At 36.7% G+C, this 14,453-nt stretch overlaps 1 protein-coding gene across 1 annotated transcript in view; it reads right to left on the bottom strand.

The window, feature by feature from the left end:
- Positions 1 to 14,453, bottom strand: part of ARFGEF1 (ADP ribosylation factor guanine nucleotide exchange factor 1) — a 126,031-nt gene that overhangs the window by 16,544 nt on the left and 95,034 nt on the right. Inside the window, exons 24-30 of the mRNA XM_066378928.1 lie at positions 8,461 to 8,501; positions 8,200 to 8,369; positions 7,396 to 7,547; positions 7,088 to 7,260; positions 5,639 to 5,799; positions 3,990 to 4,120; positions 1,216 to 1,345 (exon numbers count right to left, since the gene is read on the bottom strand). Coding sequence (XP_066235025.1) covers positions 1,216 to 1,345; positions 3,990 to 4,120; positions 5,639 to 5,799; positions 7,088 to 7,260; positions 7,396 to 7,547; positions 8,200 to 8,369; positions 8,461 to 8,501 — 958 coding nt within the window. The remainder of the gene's footprint in view (positions 1 to 1,215; positions 1,346 to 3,989; positions 4,121 to 5,638; positions 5,800 to 7,087; positions 7,261 to 7,395; positions 7,548 to 8,199; positions 8,370 to 8,460; positions 8,502 to 14,453) is intronic.

Here is a 14,453-nt window from a genome sequence, read left to right as displayed (position 1 = left end):
TACATTTATGTCATTTAATATTTAGTTTTCTCCATTATCCCATAACCACCTATGTATAAAATAATTTACTTTTGCACTGTTTGCTTTTATTTGTTTTTTTGGTTTTTTTTTTTTTTTTGCTTTATTTTTTTGTGTGTGTATTTTTCTTAAGTGAAGAGAGGGGGCAGGTCGGCAGACTGACAGACCCTCGCATGCGCCTGACAAGGATCCACCTGGCAGGTTCACCAGGGGGTGATGCTCAGCCCATCTGGGTCCTTGCTCTGCTGCAACTGGAGCCATTCTAGAACCTGAGGTGGAGGCTATGGAGCCATCCTCAGTGCTCAGGCCAACTTTGCTCCCATTGAGCCTTGGCTGTAGAAGCGGAAGAGAGAGACAGAGAGAAAGGAGAGGGGGAAGGATGGAGAAGCAGATGGGCGCCTCTTCTATGTGCCCTGGCCGGGAATCGAACCCAGGACTTCCACACGCCAGGCCGATGCTCTACCACTGAGCCAACTTGCCAAGGCCTGTTTGCTTTAATTGTAAAGAACTACTCTACTGCTGCATTACCCTGCTATTAGCGTTATGGCTTTTCAAACAACATGCATGAATTATATATGCATCACGTATATATTATATTGTATGTTCACCCCAAGTCAAACAGCTGGTCTTGACCCAACATGAAAGAGAAATAAAGAGGAAGGAAAGAATAAGAATTTACCAAGTGGGATAAGCATACCATTAAAATTAAATTGATTTTCACGAAGTGCAGTTTTAAAAAAACATCATGAAAGGCAAACATATCTATACAAAATAAGTGTAAGTAATTTACTTGTTTTTCTCAAATGCATAATGGCCTAATCTGAACTGATAGTTTTCATACACAGTTTTGTGCTAGCGTACACATGTCTACTTATTACTATGTGGTCCATATTAAATTCAGAGTAAGAAGTCACTATGAATACTAAAGAAAGCTACTGGTGTTTATAGTTGTGACAATATTAACATGGGGAAAAGAAACGGAAAGTTCAACAAAAACACTGAAAACAAAAAAAAGTAATTCATTAACTGGGTTCTATGCCCAAATAGTTTTCTTGTTTCTTAAGAGAAAGTTTTCTAGGAATTTTTTTTCTGTTTAATGTGCTTAATCTGAAATACTAAAATGTAAAGGGAAAATATTAAAAATATTAAAAACCCGTTAACTTGATTATATTAAATTAAAATTTTGTGTCTTCTTACCTCTGTCTGCTGTTCTGGCAATTTCATGTTGTCAAAAATTCTGAAAACAATTCTAAATAAATCCTGCCACCAGTGTTTTTCGTAAGTGTGGCCATAAGTTTTCATTATTTCAAACATTACCGTTAAACCCCTGAAGTGATATAACATAATTAGGAAAACTGTAATACAAAAAAGCACTGCACATCAGAATTGCTCTAAAATAAATGTTATAGTTCACAAAGCTACAGAGAACAAAGTTTAAACTAGTTTTAAACTAACACATGATACTGAGTTCTAAGAATTTTACGATGTTATACAATTTTCTTGAGAATGCATCATTTAGAAAAAAACTTCAAAGGCCTTAACTTAACCTTAAAACTTTTCTTTGCTTTTCCTCCACTCCCACCCAATATTCCAGCATTTACAAATAGTAAATGAGATTATAGATTGAGAAAGATCATCCAATTAGTGAAAATTAATTTAGTAGCACTGTGGCCAAGGAAGAAAATACTTGATCAATAATAGTCTAAGAATAAAAGAGTTTAGAATAACTTTTCAAAGAGCTATAGGAATTTTTACTGATACTATAATTGTTCATATAATATCCTCAGACAAAATAATTTGTGAAACTAATCTATTAAGACATTCATGTGGGCAAGGGTCCATTTCCTGCCATATCTCTGGCACAGAGTAATGCCTGTCACCTAGGAAACACATAAGTATAAACAAAGAGCTTAATATCACATTCACTACCTTTGAATATGTTAAAACTAAAATTCAAAATTGTCTTCTTGATTATCTTTCTCAAAATAGAAAAAAAAACTTCATGTAATCATTAAAAAGTTTGATGTTTCTTCTATATTAGTTACTTTCTTTTTATCTAAATGTGGATATCCTTCAATTTAGAAAACATTTGTATTTCCAAAAGTCTGATGGTAGCCAGGACAAAATTTTCTTTGAAAGGCACCACAAAGCCAGTATGCGCTCTAGCTCATTTGCTGTTATTCTATCTACTCCAGGCCTAGTACATGCCTGGTCCAAAACAGGCTCAAAACAATTATTTGTTCAATGAATGTGTATAAAAATAACAGTATGGTAGTTCAGCAGTTATCTGATCCATAAAATACCTAATGTGTAATGAGCAGAAGTAAAGAAACTAGTCCCACGTTTCGCCTACAAGGGGAAAAGGCTCCCCTCTTCCTCCATCCCCTGAGCTCGAAACCCATTTCGTCTCACTCAAGTAACTGGAGCTAACTCCCAGGTGTGGGGAGAGGGGAGGTGGGAATTCTGTTTTTTTCTAGGCCCCAAAGCAAACAGATCTACAGAAGTTTCCACAAATTTCTACTGTTAAAGAAGTCTTTCTTAAAGCAATACTTAAGTTGCTAGTGTAGAGAAATAGGATATTTGGACTCTAGGTTAATTATTTAACTGTAAATCTACAGAATTTTAAGGAACTCAAATGAGAAGGCATATGAAAGTATTTGTACGAAGTATGTTACAAATCATAGTGTTACATTTTAAAATGTAATCTGAATGATAGCCCTTATAGATCTTGAAATGAGGTAAGAAAATTAAGCCATCGCTGAAGAGTTTACTCATATTTTCCCTCTCATTTACTAAGTAGAACATACATTTTTCTCTTCTCTTTAACAACCCGAACCTGTCCATAATCTGAATATAAGATGTGGTGAGATGCAAGGTAGCATGGTCCTACACAAGGACAGGCTAAGAGAGGGTAAGAGACTAAGAAAGAAGACAGGCCCCTCGTCAAGATAAAATGTGGTACACTGTTCTTGTGATTACTAAACTCCATGAGAAATTCCCTAGGTTTGACTCCAACTTTAGACGACTTATCTGTATCATAAAATCTTTTGATTTCATGTAACAAAAGTGAAAAGTTTCTTAGGAAATAAATGAAACTTAACATTGGATGGGGTGGGTGTAGTTTTGGTATAAGGGGAGAAAGGATCCATTCTTTCACTATATTTTGTCATTGATTTTTTACAAGTCTGTACCGCCTTCTATATTAAAAAGTTCAGTAACTGTCCAAATGACTAATGACTCTCCCCTGAAAAGAAGATAGGATAATTCAAAGAGAGATTTTAACATAAAACCAAACTCAAGATGCAATCAAGCACTTTTGAGAAACTGTACTGAAATACAAGCTGGCCATTTCAATTTGGCAATCAAAAATATAGAGAAAAATTATCCTATGGGATTGATATGTGCTGTGACAACATGAGAGGTTTACACTGAGCACTTGTCTGGTTACATTAAAGCCACAACAGTTTCTTTACAAACTGATTATATATTCATATAGATCTTTTATTAAAAATATGCTTTGAAAAGAGTTAAATTCTTTTTTATCATCAGTCCTATATTATTCAAAACCATGTTATTGACCAGTCTTCAGAGAAAAGCTCTTTACCTAAACTCCATCAAGGATGTATATTTAGAGGTTATTCTATCACTAATCAGAAAATAAATTTTGTTACTAACTTCTATTTGTGTTTAGAAACAAATATATGAAAAGACCTAATGTGTCAAGTATTAAATTAACATAGAAGCTAAAAACTCAAAGTGGTCTATAACCAAATTTTAAGGAAAAGTAATGTACTTCTATTTTTTACCTCTGCTCTATTTTAATATTTTAAAACCTGCCTATCTAATATTTGCTTTTATTTGATAAAACACAATTTATACTTTCACTACTGAACTTGTGTTCACATAATAGTTAATTTGATTAAAGTCAAAATGAGTCTTACAAAATTTTAATTACAAACACTGATTGTTACCTGGTTCTTACATCTAATTTGCATCTGTTGATGATACAGGATAACTCGAAGAGGATAGGGAACCATCCGCGCACCCACACCCTGTCCTCAGGCGCCACGTTCATATCATCACTTGTGTACTCCTTGAAAGCCTTCATGGAGAAAGGCAGGGTTATTTAAGGCAAAATATAATACCTATATTCAGCATATTTCTCCAAAACTTTAAAAACTGCTTTACAAATCAGTGAACAATTTTTTTTTTAATTAAGAGAGAGGCTAGGAGGCAGAGACAGACTCCTATATGCACCCTGACCAGGATCCACCCCGCAAGCCCCCTACCAGGTGATGCTCTGCCCATCTGGGGCTGCTGCTCCATTGCTCAGCAATGGAGCCATTTTTTTTAAGCACTTGAGGCAGAGGCCAAGGAGCCATCCTCAGCTCCTAAGGCCAATTTGCTGGAACCAATGGAACCATGGGAGGGAAAGGGGAAGAGTGAGAGAGAAAGAGAGAGAAAGAGGGAGAGAGGGAAAGAGAGGAAAGGAGGGAGAAAGGGAGGGAGAAAGGGAGGGAAAGAGGGAGGGGGAAGAAGGTAAAGGAGGGGTAGAGAAGCAGATGATTGCCTCTCCTGTGTGCCCTGACCAGAAATCAAATCCAGGACTTCCACACGCCAGGTTGATGCTCTACCACTGAGCAAGCTGGCCAGGGCCAAAGTGTATAACAATTTGATAAAACACAGTACTTTATTTAAAAAAAAAGATGGAGATTTTAAATGCATACAAAGAGCACTCCATCACTAGTGTTCTGCATTATTAACCAAGTTAAGTCAGGCTTCCACTTTTATCGTTTACACGGTTATGACCCCAGGCAGCTACACTAACCACACTGGGGCAGTAGGAAGGTTAAATGAGTTGATGTATGCAAGTGTAAACGGTACTAAGTGCCACACAGGTCCATGTCAATATGTAGTAAAAATCTTAGTACCAAATCTATGATGTATCACTTCTCCTTATGGTAGTTATAAATACAGATTCAAATCTGTAAGTTAAAGTTGGGAGGCAGAGGTTGCCAATTCATCCTTTTACTCCAGGGCTGAAGCCCACCCTCATCCACTGACAGGTAACTCCAGTACTACAGAGACTGACAGGGAAAGTGGGATGGCTAAACACGTGGGCCTCTGGTCACTAGGCCTGAAGTCACACACGTGGTTTTAACTTCTCTGTGCCTCAGATTCCTTATCTGTATGGGACTGTTACACCACCTATCCCATAAAGTTTCTATGAAGATTAAACAACACAGGTGAAACACTCAAAAATAACCTGATACCTTCAATAAATGTTAGCTATCAGTATTACCCATTATAACTCAGAATCAAATTCAGATAATTTTTGAGTTTACTGAAAAATAAGTGTTTCATATCCTTTATTATTTACTCATTTCTTTTTAGGGAGACAGAAAAATGGATTTGTTGTTGCACTTACTTATGCATTCATTGGTTGATTCCTGTATTTGACCTGACAGGGGATAGAACACGTAATCTTGGCATCTCAGGACGACACTCTAAGTGAGCTACCTAGCCAGGGTTGCTTCATATCCTCTTAATTTCCAAATAAACTTGGATCTCAGACTGGAAATAAATTTTGGTACAATTTGTTTACTAAATGATACTATACCTGAGGTCTGTCAGACACGTATTTTGCACAATGGCGAATAAGTCGAATTGCTTCCATACTGGTGTCTGGGAAAGCTGCATTGCAGGCAAATTCAGACAAACACTTCACTGCATCCTGGAAAGAATCAATGGTCGCTGGAAAGTGTTTTTCAAACACAAGAGCTAAAAAAAGAGAAAATACATAAAAATAATTATAATTTTTCAATTATTCTTTTTTTATTCTGTTCAGGTGAATGGAGGGGAGATAGTGAGGCAGACTCCCACGTGTGCCCTGACTGGGATCCACCCAGCAACCCCACTGGGGGCAGATGCTTGAGTACAGGGCTATTTTTAGCATCTGAGGCTGACATGCTCAGACCAACCGAGATAGCCTCAGTGCCTGGTGCCATACTTGAACCAATCAAGCCGCTGGCTGCAAGAGGGGAAGACAGAGAGAAAGGGGAAAGGGTGGAAAGAGAAGCAGATGGTCGCTTTTCATGTGTACCCTGTCTGGGGCTCAAACTGGGACCTCCATATGCCAGGAGGTCACTCTATCCACTGAGCCATCAGCCAGGGCCCAATTATTCTTAATCGTATGAAAAAATATATCAACCTCTGGAGTAATGCATACTTCCTATAGGTGAAAGGCTTTGATGTCCAACAGACAAAGGTTCAAGTCTGTGGTGACCACTTACTTGAGGAGCAGAGACAGGGAAACAGGTCTGTGTTTCGTTTATGCTATAAACCTAGCAGCTAACACAGTAACTGTTACTTAGTAGGTACTGTACCAACAGTGGTTAAGTGAATATACAAATCTCTCTGTATCTCATCTTCTTAATCTATAAAATGAGGATAATAATACCCACAGGATACTCTCTGTACTAAATAAAATAAAGTAAGTAAAAAGTGCTTAGTACAATATTTCAGTCAAGCACTCAATAAGTGATAGCTATCATAACGCCACTATTCTTGACGTTGATGATAATGGCCACTCATTATAGTCTTCTAGACAAGTTTAACTTACATCTTTAATATTTCATTCTCCCTCAAAGTCAAAGGAGGCTGTGAGCATAGTGGTTACAAACAAAGGCTTTGCCTTAAGGCTCCCTGGCTTTGAATTCCTGTTCTGTCACTCACTAGGTTCTGTGCCCTCAGGTAAATTATTTAACCTCACTGGGCCTGTGATTCCTAACCTAGTTTTTTTAAAAAGGAGGTTACTAAAGACATTTATCTCATAGAGTTGCTGTGAAGACTGAAGAAAATACATGCAAAGTGCTTACAGTTCTTCTCATATAGCAAACATTTAATAAATGTTAGCTATAATAATATATCATTATTTACTCTGCTTATGTAGGCAAAAGTTGGTAAACTTAAAACCCGTAATAGGCCCCTAACTGTATACTTGAATTATCTTCTAACTCATTCCAGTTTTTTAATTCCTAACTTAAACATAGCTAAAAGAAATACTCACTGACAATGTGCCCTGTTGTTTGGAATGCAAGTTCCACGATGCTTTCATCTTGATCAGATGCAGCTAGATGAAATACAGAGAAAATGTTCTTCCACCCAGACCGAATGTTAGCAGCTTGGGAGTTCACCATCTGTGCTATACACCGTACAACCATATCACGAATGGTTGGAGACCTAAAATATCAATATAATTGCTTAGATATGCACACAGATAAAACTTATCAGTTTACTTTCCATTCTGTTCTTCCCTCTGTTGTGGAAAAGAATAAGGTATTTTTCTGATAGTAAGCAATTCAACACACATAATACCTGTTCCGCTTCATTATGTGCTCAAAAGGTCTTAAGAAATCTTTCTGGAATCTGAAGTTAGCAAGTTCCCCTTTCTCTAAGAATTTCATTGACAACTGCCTCAAGGAGTCCACTGCAAAAATAGCTACATCTTCATTAGGATTACAGCCAACCTGCAATGGCAACAGAAATACAAGGTGTTCATGTCAGTCGGAAAAGCTATACTTTCTTATTTTTGTTTTAGAAAAAGTGTATCATCAATAGCATAGATAAATAATTCCTAAGATTTTCCATAAAGGCACTAGATGCTAACAATATTTCTCAAGAAAAAAAACATTATTTTAATTAAATTATTAAAACCTAGAGGTAAAGAAAAACAGGATCCAAAGGGTTTTCTAAATTTAATTATAAAAATAATTTAAAAATTGCTTGGAAAGAAAAAAGTCAATTAGATTATAATAAGGAAATTTTCTTTTTGGAGAGTAAGACAGACAGGAAGGGAGAGAGATGAGAAGAATCTACTCATAGTTGCAGCACCCTAGTTGTTCACTGACTGCTTTCTCATATGTGCCTTGACTGGAGGCTCCAGCTAAGCCAGTGACTTCTTGCACAAACCAGCAACCATGGGGTCTTGTCTATAATCCTATGCTCAAGCCGGCAACCCCACGCTCAAGCCGGCAACCTCAGGGTTTTGAACGTGGGTCCTCAGCGTCCCAGCCTGACGCGCTATCCTCTGTGCCACCATCCGGTCAGGTAATAAGAAAATTTTAAACAATGAAAAATAATACATATAAATGTAAGAAAATCCTGTAATTATTCAAATACCTTATTAAAATGATCTCCAATAACTTCCCAAATTCGAGACCACTGCAATCTTATTCTTCCCATGTTGTAATATGATATTTCTACTATTTTTTGCAGACTAAACATTCTTGGATGTGTAGTGGAAAGTAATTCATCCATAGACACAGCACAGAGCCAACGGACAAAATCCACTACAATATAAATAGATTCACAATTTTTTAGTTAAATGTTCAAGTCTGTTAGACAAAACTGTTTATAAGTGAAATAAATGTACATACTTACCAATAGCATTTCCATCTAGCCTTGTAGACCCTGTAAATATTCTAAAGAGAAGAAAAAAAAACCATGATTGAAAAATGTATATTATGAAAAATAAAAAGTATAGTGTCACATGTGTTACATCAATTCAATTTTAAGTGGCCTGGGGTACTAGCTACTTGTATCTGTTTTAAAGAAACAAAAAAACTGAGGTAGTCAAATGAATATTTTTTATCATTATACAGTTTAGTAAGTATAGTTTGATGTTATTCCCTTCTTCCTTTGCATTCAATAATATATTAAAGAATATAAGGTTTTAATTTTATTAGTAAATTTATAATCACTAGAGAGTTATAAGACTAAGAAAAATATTAATTTGTACAACTAATAATTGGCACACTATAAAACAAAGTTTTTTCTTTTTTTTCCTGGTTATCTACTAACGATAAAACATTTTTAAAATAAAAAATTCTACTTCACTTCTACAAGCAATATATATTAAATTTAGAAACTCATGTATGGCCCTGGCCAGTTAGCTCAGTGGATAGAGCGTCGGCATGGCATGTACACATCCCAGGCTCAATTTCTGGTCAGGGCACACGTGAGAAGTAACCATCTGCTTCCCTCCCTCTCCCTCTCCCTCTCCTCTTTCTCTCTCTCTTCTTCTCTCGCTGACAGTGGCTTGATTGGTCTGAATGTCAGCCCTGGGCACTGAGAAGAGCTCGGCTGATTTGAGCATTAGCCCCAGTGGGGGTTGCTGGGTGGATCCCAGTCAGGGCATATATGGGAACCTGTCTCACTATCTCTCCTCCTCTCAAAAAACAAAAAAACCCATCATACGTTAAGTTTAAAGTGATTTACTAAAACCTTGCAGTCTCCAACAGTTCTACCAAGCAGTAAACTGACTTTTCTCAAGGAAGTCAAATACTCAGTATTGAAGCTATGCTGCCCAGCCTTCTTCCCTGAGCTCTATGTTTCAAAGTTTCACAAAAGACTTCAGCATAAACACAGTAGGCCTCTTTTGTAAAGTCTGCATTTTTACCTATGTACTGGGTTTGTAACTAGGGTTTGAATGTGATTCCAGCATGAAATGATACTCCTCAATTTAAAATGAACACCATAAGATTTGCGTGCTAGAAAAGAAACCTTAAAGGCAGAACCTCAAAGATCAAATATTAAAATCAGAAATAAAAATAACTGTTGTAACAGTAATACAGTGTGTCGGTCAAGTCATGGTGCACTTTTGACCGGTCACAGGAAAGCAACAAAAGACAATAGAAATGTGAAATCTGCATCAAATAAAAGGAAAACTCTCCTAGTTTCATACCTATTCAGTGCAGTTCGATGTGGGCTCACACACGATTTTTTAGGACTCCTTAGGTAGCTATCCCGTATAGCCTCTACAGACTCGTCACTGACTGATGGCCTACCAGAACGGGGTTTCTCCACCAAACTGCCGGTTTCCTTCAACTGCTTACCCCACCGAGTAATGTTATTCCTATGTCGTGGCGCTTCATTATAAATGTACCCATATTCACGTTGCACTTTGGTCATGGATTCGAATTTAGCGAGCCACAAAACACACTGACCACATCTCGACTGGCATGGCCGTGGGCTGCTCTGCTGTAAACATGGTGTTACATCATCATCTGCACATGAGCCCATGCTGCCACATCATCTTATAGAAACTGGGAGGGTTTTCCTTTTATTTGGTGCAGATTTCACATTTCTATTGTCTTTTGTTGCTTTCCTGTGACCGGTCAAAAGTGCACCATGACTTTACGGACACACTGTAGCTACAAACAACCACAAGGTGGGTATTATTCTGTTTCATTTAGATCCTCTCTAAAGAGTAAGAAATACCCTGGGAAGTAGATACAATTATCTTTCCAATTTTTTTTAACTTAAAGATTTTTTTCATTGATTTAAGGGAGGTTGGAAGAGGGAGAGAGAGAAACAAGAACTCACTGTCCAATCATTGTTCCATTTAGTTGTATACTCATTGACTGCCTCTGTATGTACCCTGAAGGGATACAAACCGGCAACCTTGGCTTTCCAGGAAAATGCTCTATTCACATCAACCTGGCCAAGGCTAGATTTCCAATTTTATAATCAGAAATTTCCTTGAAGTCACAGAATTAGTAAGTGCTGGACCCAAGATTCAAACCAGGATGGACTGACTCCAGCATCTACCTTCTTAAACCACAGTGCTATACTGCCCCACACCTAACTGAGCAAAACACAATTTAAATATCTTAAATATATCCTAGTTCTTTCCTGCTACCATAATCTAAATGTTCTAAGTATATCATATTGTTTTAATCTCAGTGACCTTGAATATCTGCCTATGTGTTCTGGCAATGAGTAACAAAAACAAGACTGGAAAAGCCTCTTGCTAAAGGAGTATCTTGAGATTTCCCATACTGCTCTTGTCAGTAGAACTAAACAATTCAAAGATCTCACTAAAAACACAATCTTGAAGAAAAACATAAGAGTAATAAGGCCCCATTTAATCCAGTAGTTTGACTGGGTCCAGAAATTAAAATATTCAAAACCTCTGTACAAACACATGAACAAAATGAAAATGGCTAGACTATGCATTTTAAGTGTCATTAGCCGACTTCTCAAACTAGAGATATCCCCATGAAAGGCAAGATAAAAAAAAAAGAAAACAAAAATAGATTCAAAACTAAACAGCATAGGAGAAACAGCAGGAAGAGAAACAAAAGGAAAAACATTTTAACTGAGAAGAAAGCAAATGGCAGAGTTGAAAGGGGTGAAGAACCGAAGCAGAGATGGGAGATTATGTGCAACTACAGGGACAATAAGCCACACATTCATTCTCTGATGGCAGTGAAATAACGGAGAACAAAGGCTACAGGACAGAGAAGTAGCGGCAGCAATAGGATGAGTTCTGTAGACTGGTGATGGTGGAAAGTAGTGGCAGTATGCATCCTGAAAAAGGGCATCCAAATTCTCCTTTTGGCAGCCTCTGAGTGGTGCTGTATTTCCAGTAATGCTCCACTACAGATAAGTCATGTGGTAGAGCCCAGTGGTCTGTGGACGCATTTAAAATTAAGCCTTAATATACTAAGGCAGGAGAAGAGAGCTATGTATCCCAAGTCAGTCTACAAAATGGATTATTCTATAGTCCCTGTATAAAAAGCAAAGGATAATAGCAGGAGACGTGTGTGCTATTAAGACATGTCCTGGAAACCATGAGTAGAAAAATTAATTTGATAGATTACTGCTTCATCCACATTATGATAGTAATGCAGCAAAAAAATGCAAAATAAAAAAAGTTGAAAGAAGTTGAAGATTCTGGATCAAATAAACTTTAAACTGTATGCAACATAGGCAAAGTAAATTAGTGTATATGTAAAAAGGTTTCACAGTGAAAATGTCAAAGGTAATGATTATTTCTTAGACCTAACTGAAAAATATTTATGAGCAAATGCAGTGAGGGTGGAGGAGTGAGTTGTGTGGATTTTCTGAAAAGTGACAGAATGTTCCAAAGTGTGAGATGGGCAATTTTTACAATGCTAGATCTGATGTGCTTATTAAAAAACAAAAAAACCCAGAACTATTAAACTAAATAACAAGTATTTTAGCTTTTAGAGATAAGTCATTCCAGGACAAATACTAACCTTGCATAGTTCAGTAATACTTATAAAATTGGTCTAGTTTAGCAATGACTACCAAAGTCTATCCCATCAAACCCTAGAGGATCCAGTACTCCAGATTAAAGTGCTCAATATTCTCCTAAATTCTAATGGTACAGGATTAATAACATAAAAGTAAAGATAATTAGAACATTTTATCATCTTCAAGTCTTTAATGAAATTAGATATTTTTCTGTTAAGACACATAAGCTATAAAAAATTAAGCAAAGAATTATTTTTCATGTTCAGTCCCTATACTTGTCATAAGAGATTTTTCAGAACAACAGCCCTAAGGAAGGAAAATGTTTGCTGAACAGTACAGAGCTTTCCAAGATGATACCTGATTATACTCTCGCCACTGTCTTGAACACCAGAGTAATTTCTGTGAATTAGTTTATAGACTAGAATCAGAATATTACATATGAAAATAAACTCAAGATAGTTGAAAACAAATTCAGAAGAAATTTAATAAAAAAGTGTAATGCACCACAAAAGGACAATATACTCTTATGATAAAAAATGTAACTTGTTTTCATTATAAGCTAAAATTTGAATGCTGCAGTTTGTATAAAATTGGATATTAAATTTATGTTTTTATAAGTCTTTGGTGATGATGAGTTTGAAAGGACAAAGTATTAACAGTACATGTACTAAGACACATCTGAAACAGCAGAAATTCTTAAAACAGAGAGGCATATTTTCTGTTCAAATAAGTGACATGTCTACCTGTAACAAACAGTGGACAACTGGATATATCACAACTAGGTATGGTCATATATAAAGTACTATGGAAACAGAAATACTATGTAAAATGTTGACTCTGACCTGAATAGAGTCTCATAATGACAGTGAAGATGATTTTCCGGAAAAAAAATGCCCTGATAGCAGAAGGGCAGACGTTACACTGCTTTGGAGTTGTACGTGCACGCAGAGAGGTTAAGAGTGCACTCTCAAGATATGCTGCCTGAGTGTACACTCTGGCTCCACTCCTCAAAATTTTCTATGAATGAAACGGTTATCAAGTTAATCAAGACCAAGTTAGCCTGGTTATGGGGATGAGCAAGTTATTTAATTCCTCCATGTCTCAGTTTCCTTATTTTTAAATTCAGGACAATAATAATACTTACCTCATGAAGCTACTCAAAAGATTAAATGAAGTAATACAAGTACTTGAAAAATACCAATCATGTGGTAAACCTTCAAGTTATAATGATGTGTGTAAGATGATACACAATCTTTTTTCAACCTTTCCAAGGAAAATGCAAATGACCTCCTCCCCCACCCCCAATAAAAAGATTGCTAGTCAACATTAAGAATTCTTTTCAAGGAAAAAGTTCCAGGGAGTACTTTCACTGTCAGTAGCCTGTCTGTATTTAGAGCAAAAAGTTTTATCTGATGCACAGTAAAATAATGGATCAGCATAAGTCTCCAAGCACCAGAAAAAATATATATAGTGCATAGTATATTTACATTTTGAAAAGTTTCCATAAGAAGTGGTAAAAAAAAAAATTTAAATGTCAGAGTTGTAAAATGTTAAGTTTCAATTTTGGGGACATTCATCTGGGAAAAAAAACTAATCTTCACCTGACCAGGTGGTGGCACAGTGGATAGAATGTTAGACTGGGATGCAGAGGTCCCAGGTTTGAAACCCCAAAGTTGCCAGCTTGAGCGCGGGTGCAGGGTCACTAGCTTGAGCGTGGGATCATAACATGACCCCATAGTCGCTGGCTTAAGTCCAAAGGTCGCTGGCTTGAAGCTCAAGGTTGCTGGCTTGAGCCCAAGATCTCTGGCTTGAGTAAGGGGTCACTTGCTCTGCTTTAAACCCCCCGCCACCCGCCTATCAAAGCACATATGAGAAAGCAAACTATGAACAACTAAGGAGCTGCAATGAAGAACTGATGCTTCTCATCTGTCTCCCTTCCTGTCTGTCCCTATCTGTTCCTCTGTCTCTCACAAAACAAACAAACAAACAAACACACAAAAAACTAATCTTCAAAAGAATGCTAAATGTTGTACATACTAGAAACTTAAAAAATCTAAAATAAACAGTCCAACAGTAAAATAAATGTATGGGTTTTATTTTAGAAAACAAACTAAAAATGAGTAATACCTGGTAATGTCTATAATATACCATTCCAAAATCCTTTCCAAATGAGCCTGTGATGAGAACAGCCAGCAAATCCCTTCATTTTACCCACAACGCAGTCCTCTATCACAGACTCAGAAAAACAAAGACACTATTTTCTAATAAGGATAACAAAGGGAATGTTTTCTATACAGGAAATAAAACATTTGTGTTCTTTTTCATCAAGGTTACTATTTCCCTAATGCCCACTAATATCCACTGTAACTTAC

Source organism: Saccopteryx leptura, chromosome 3 (assembly GCF_036850995.1).
Source record: "Saccopteryx leptura isolate mSacLep1 chromosome 3, mSacLep1_pri_phased_curated, whole genome shotgun sequence".
In the NCBI taxonomy this organism is placed as follows: Eukaryota; Metazoa; Chordata; class Mammalia; order Chiroptera; family Emballonuridae; genus Saccopteryx; species Saccopteryx leptura.
This window is presented reverse-complemented; position numbering and strand designations above follow the sequence as displayed.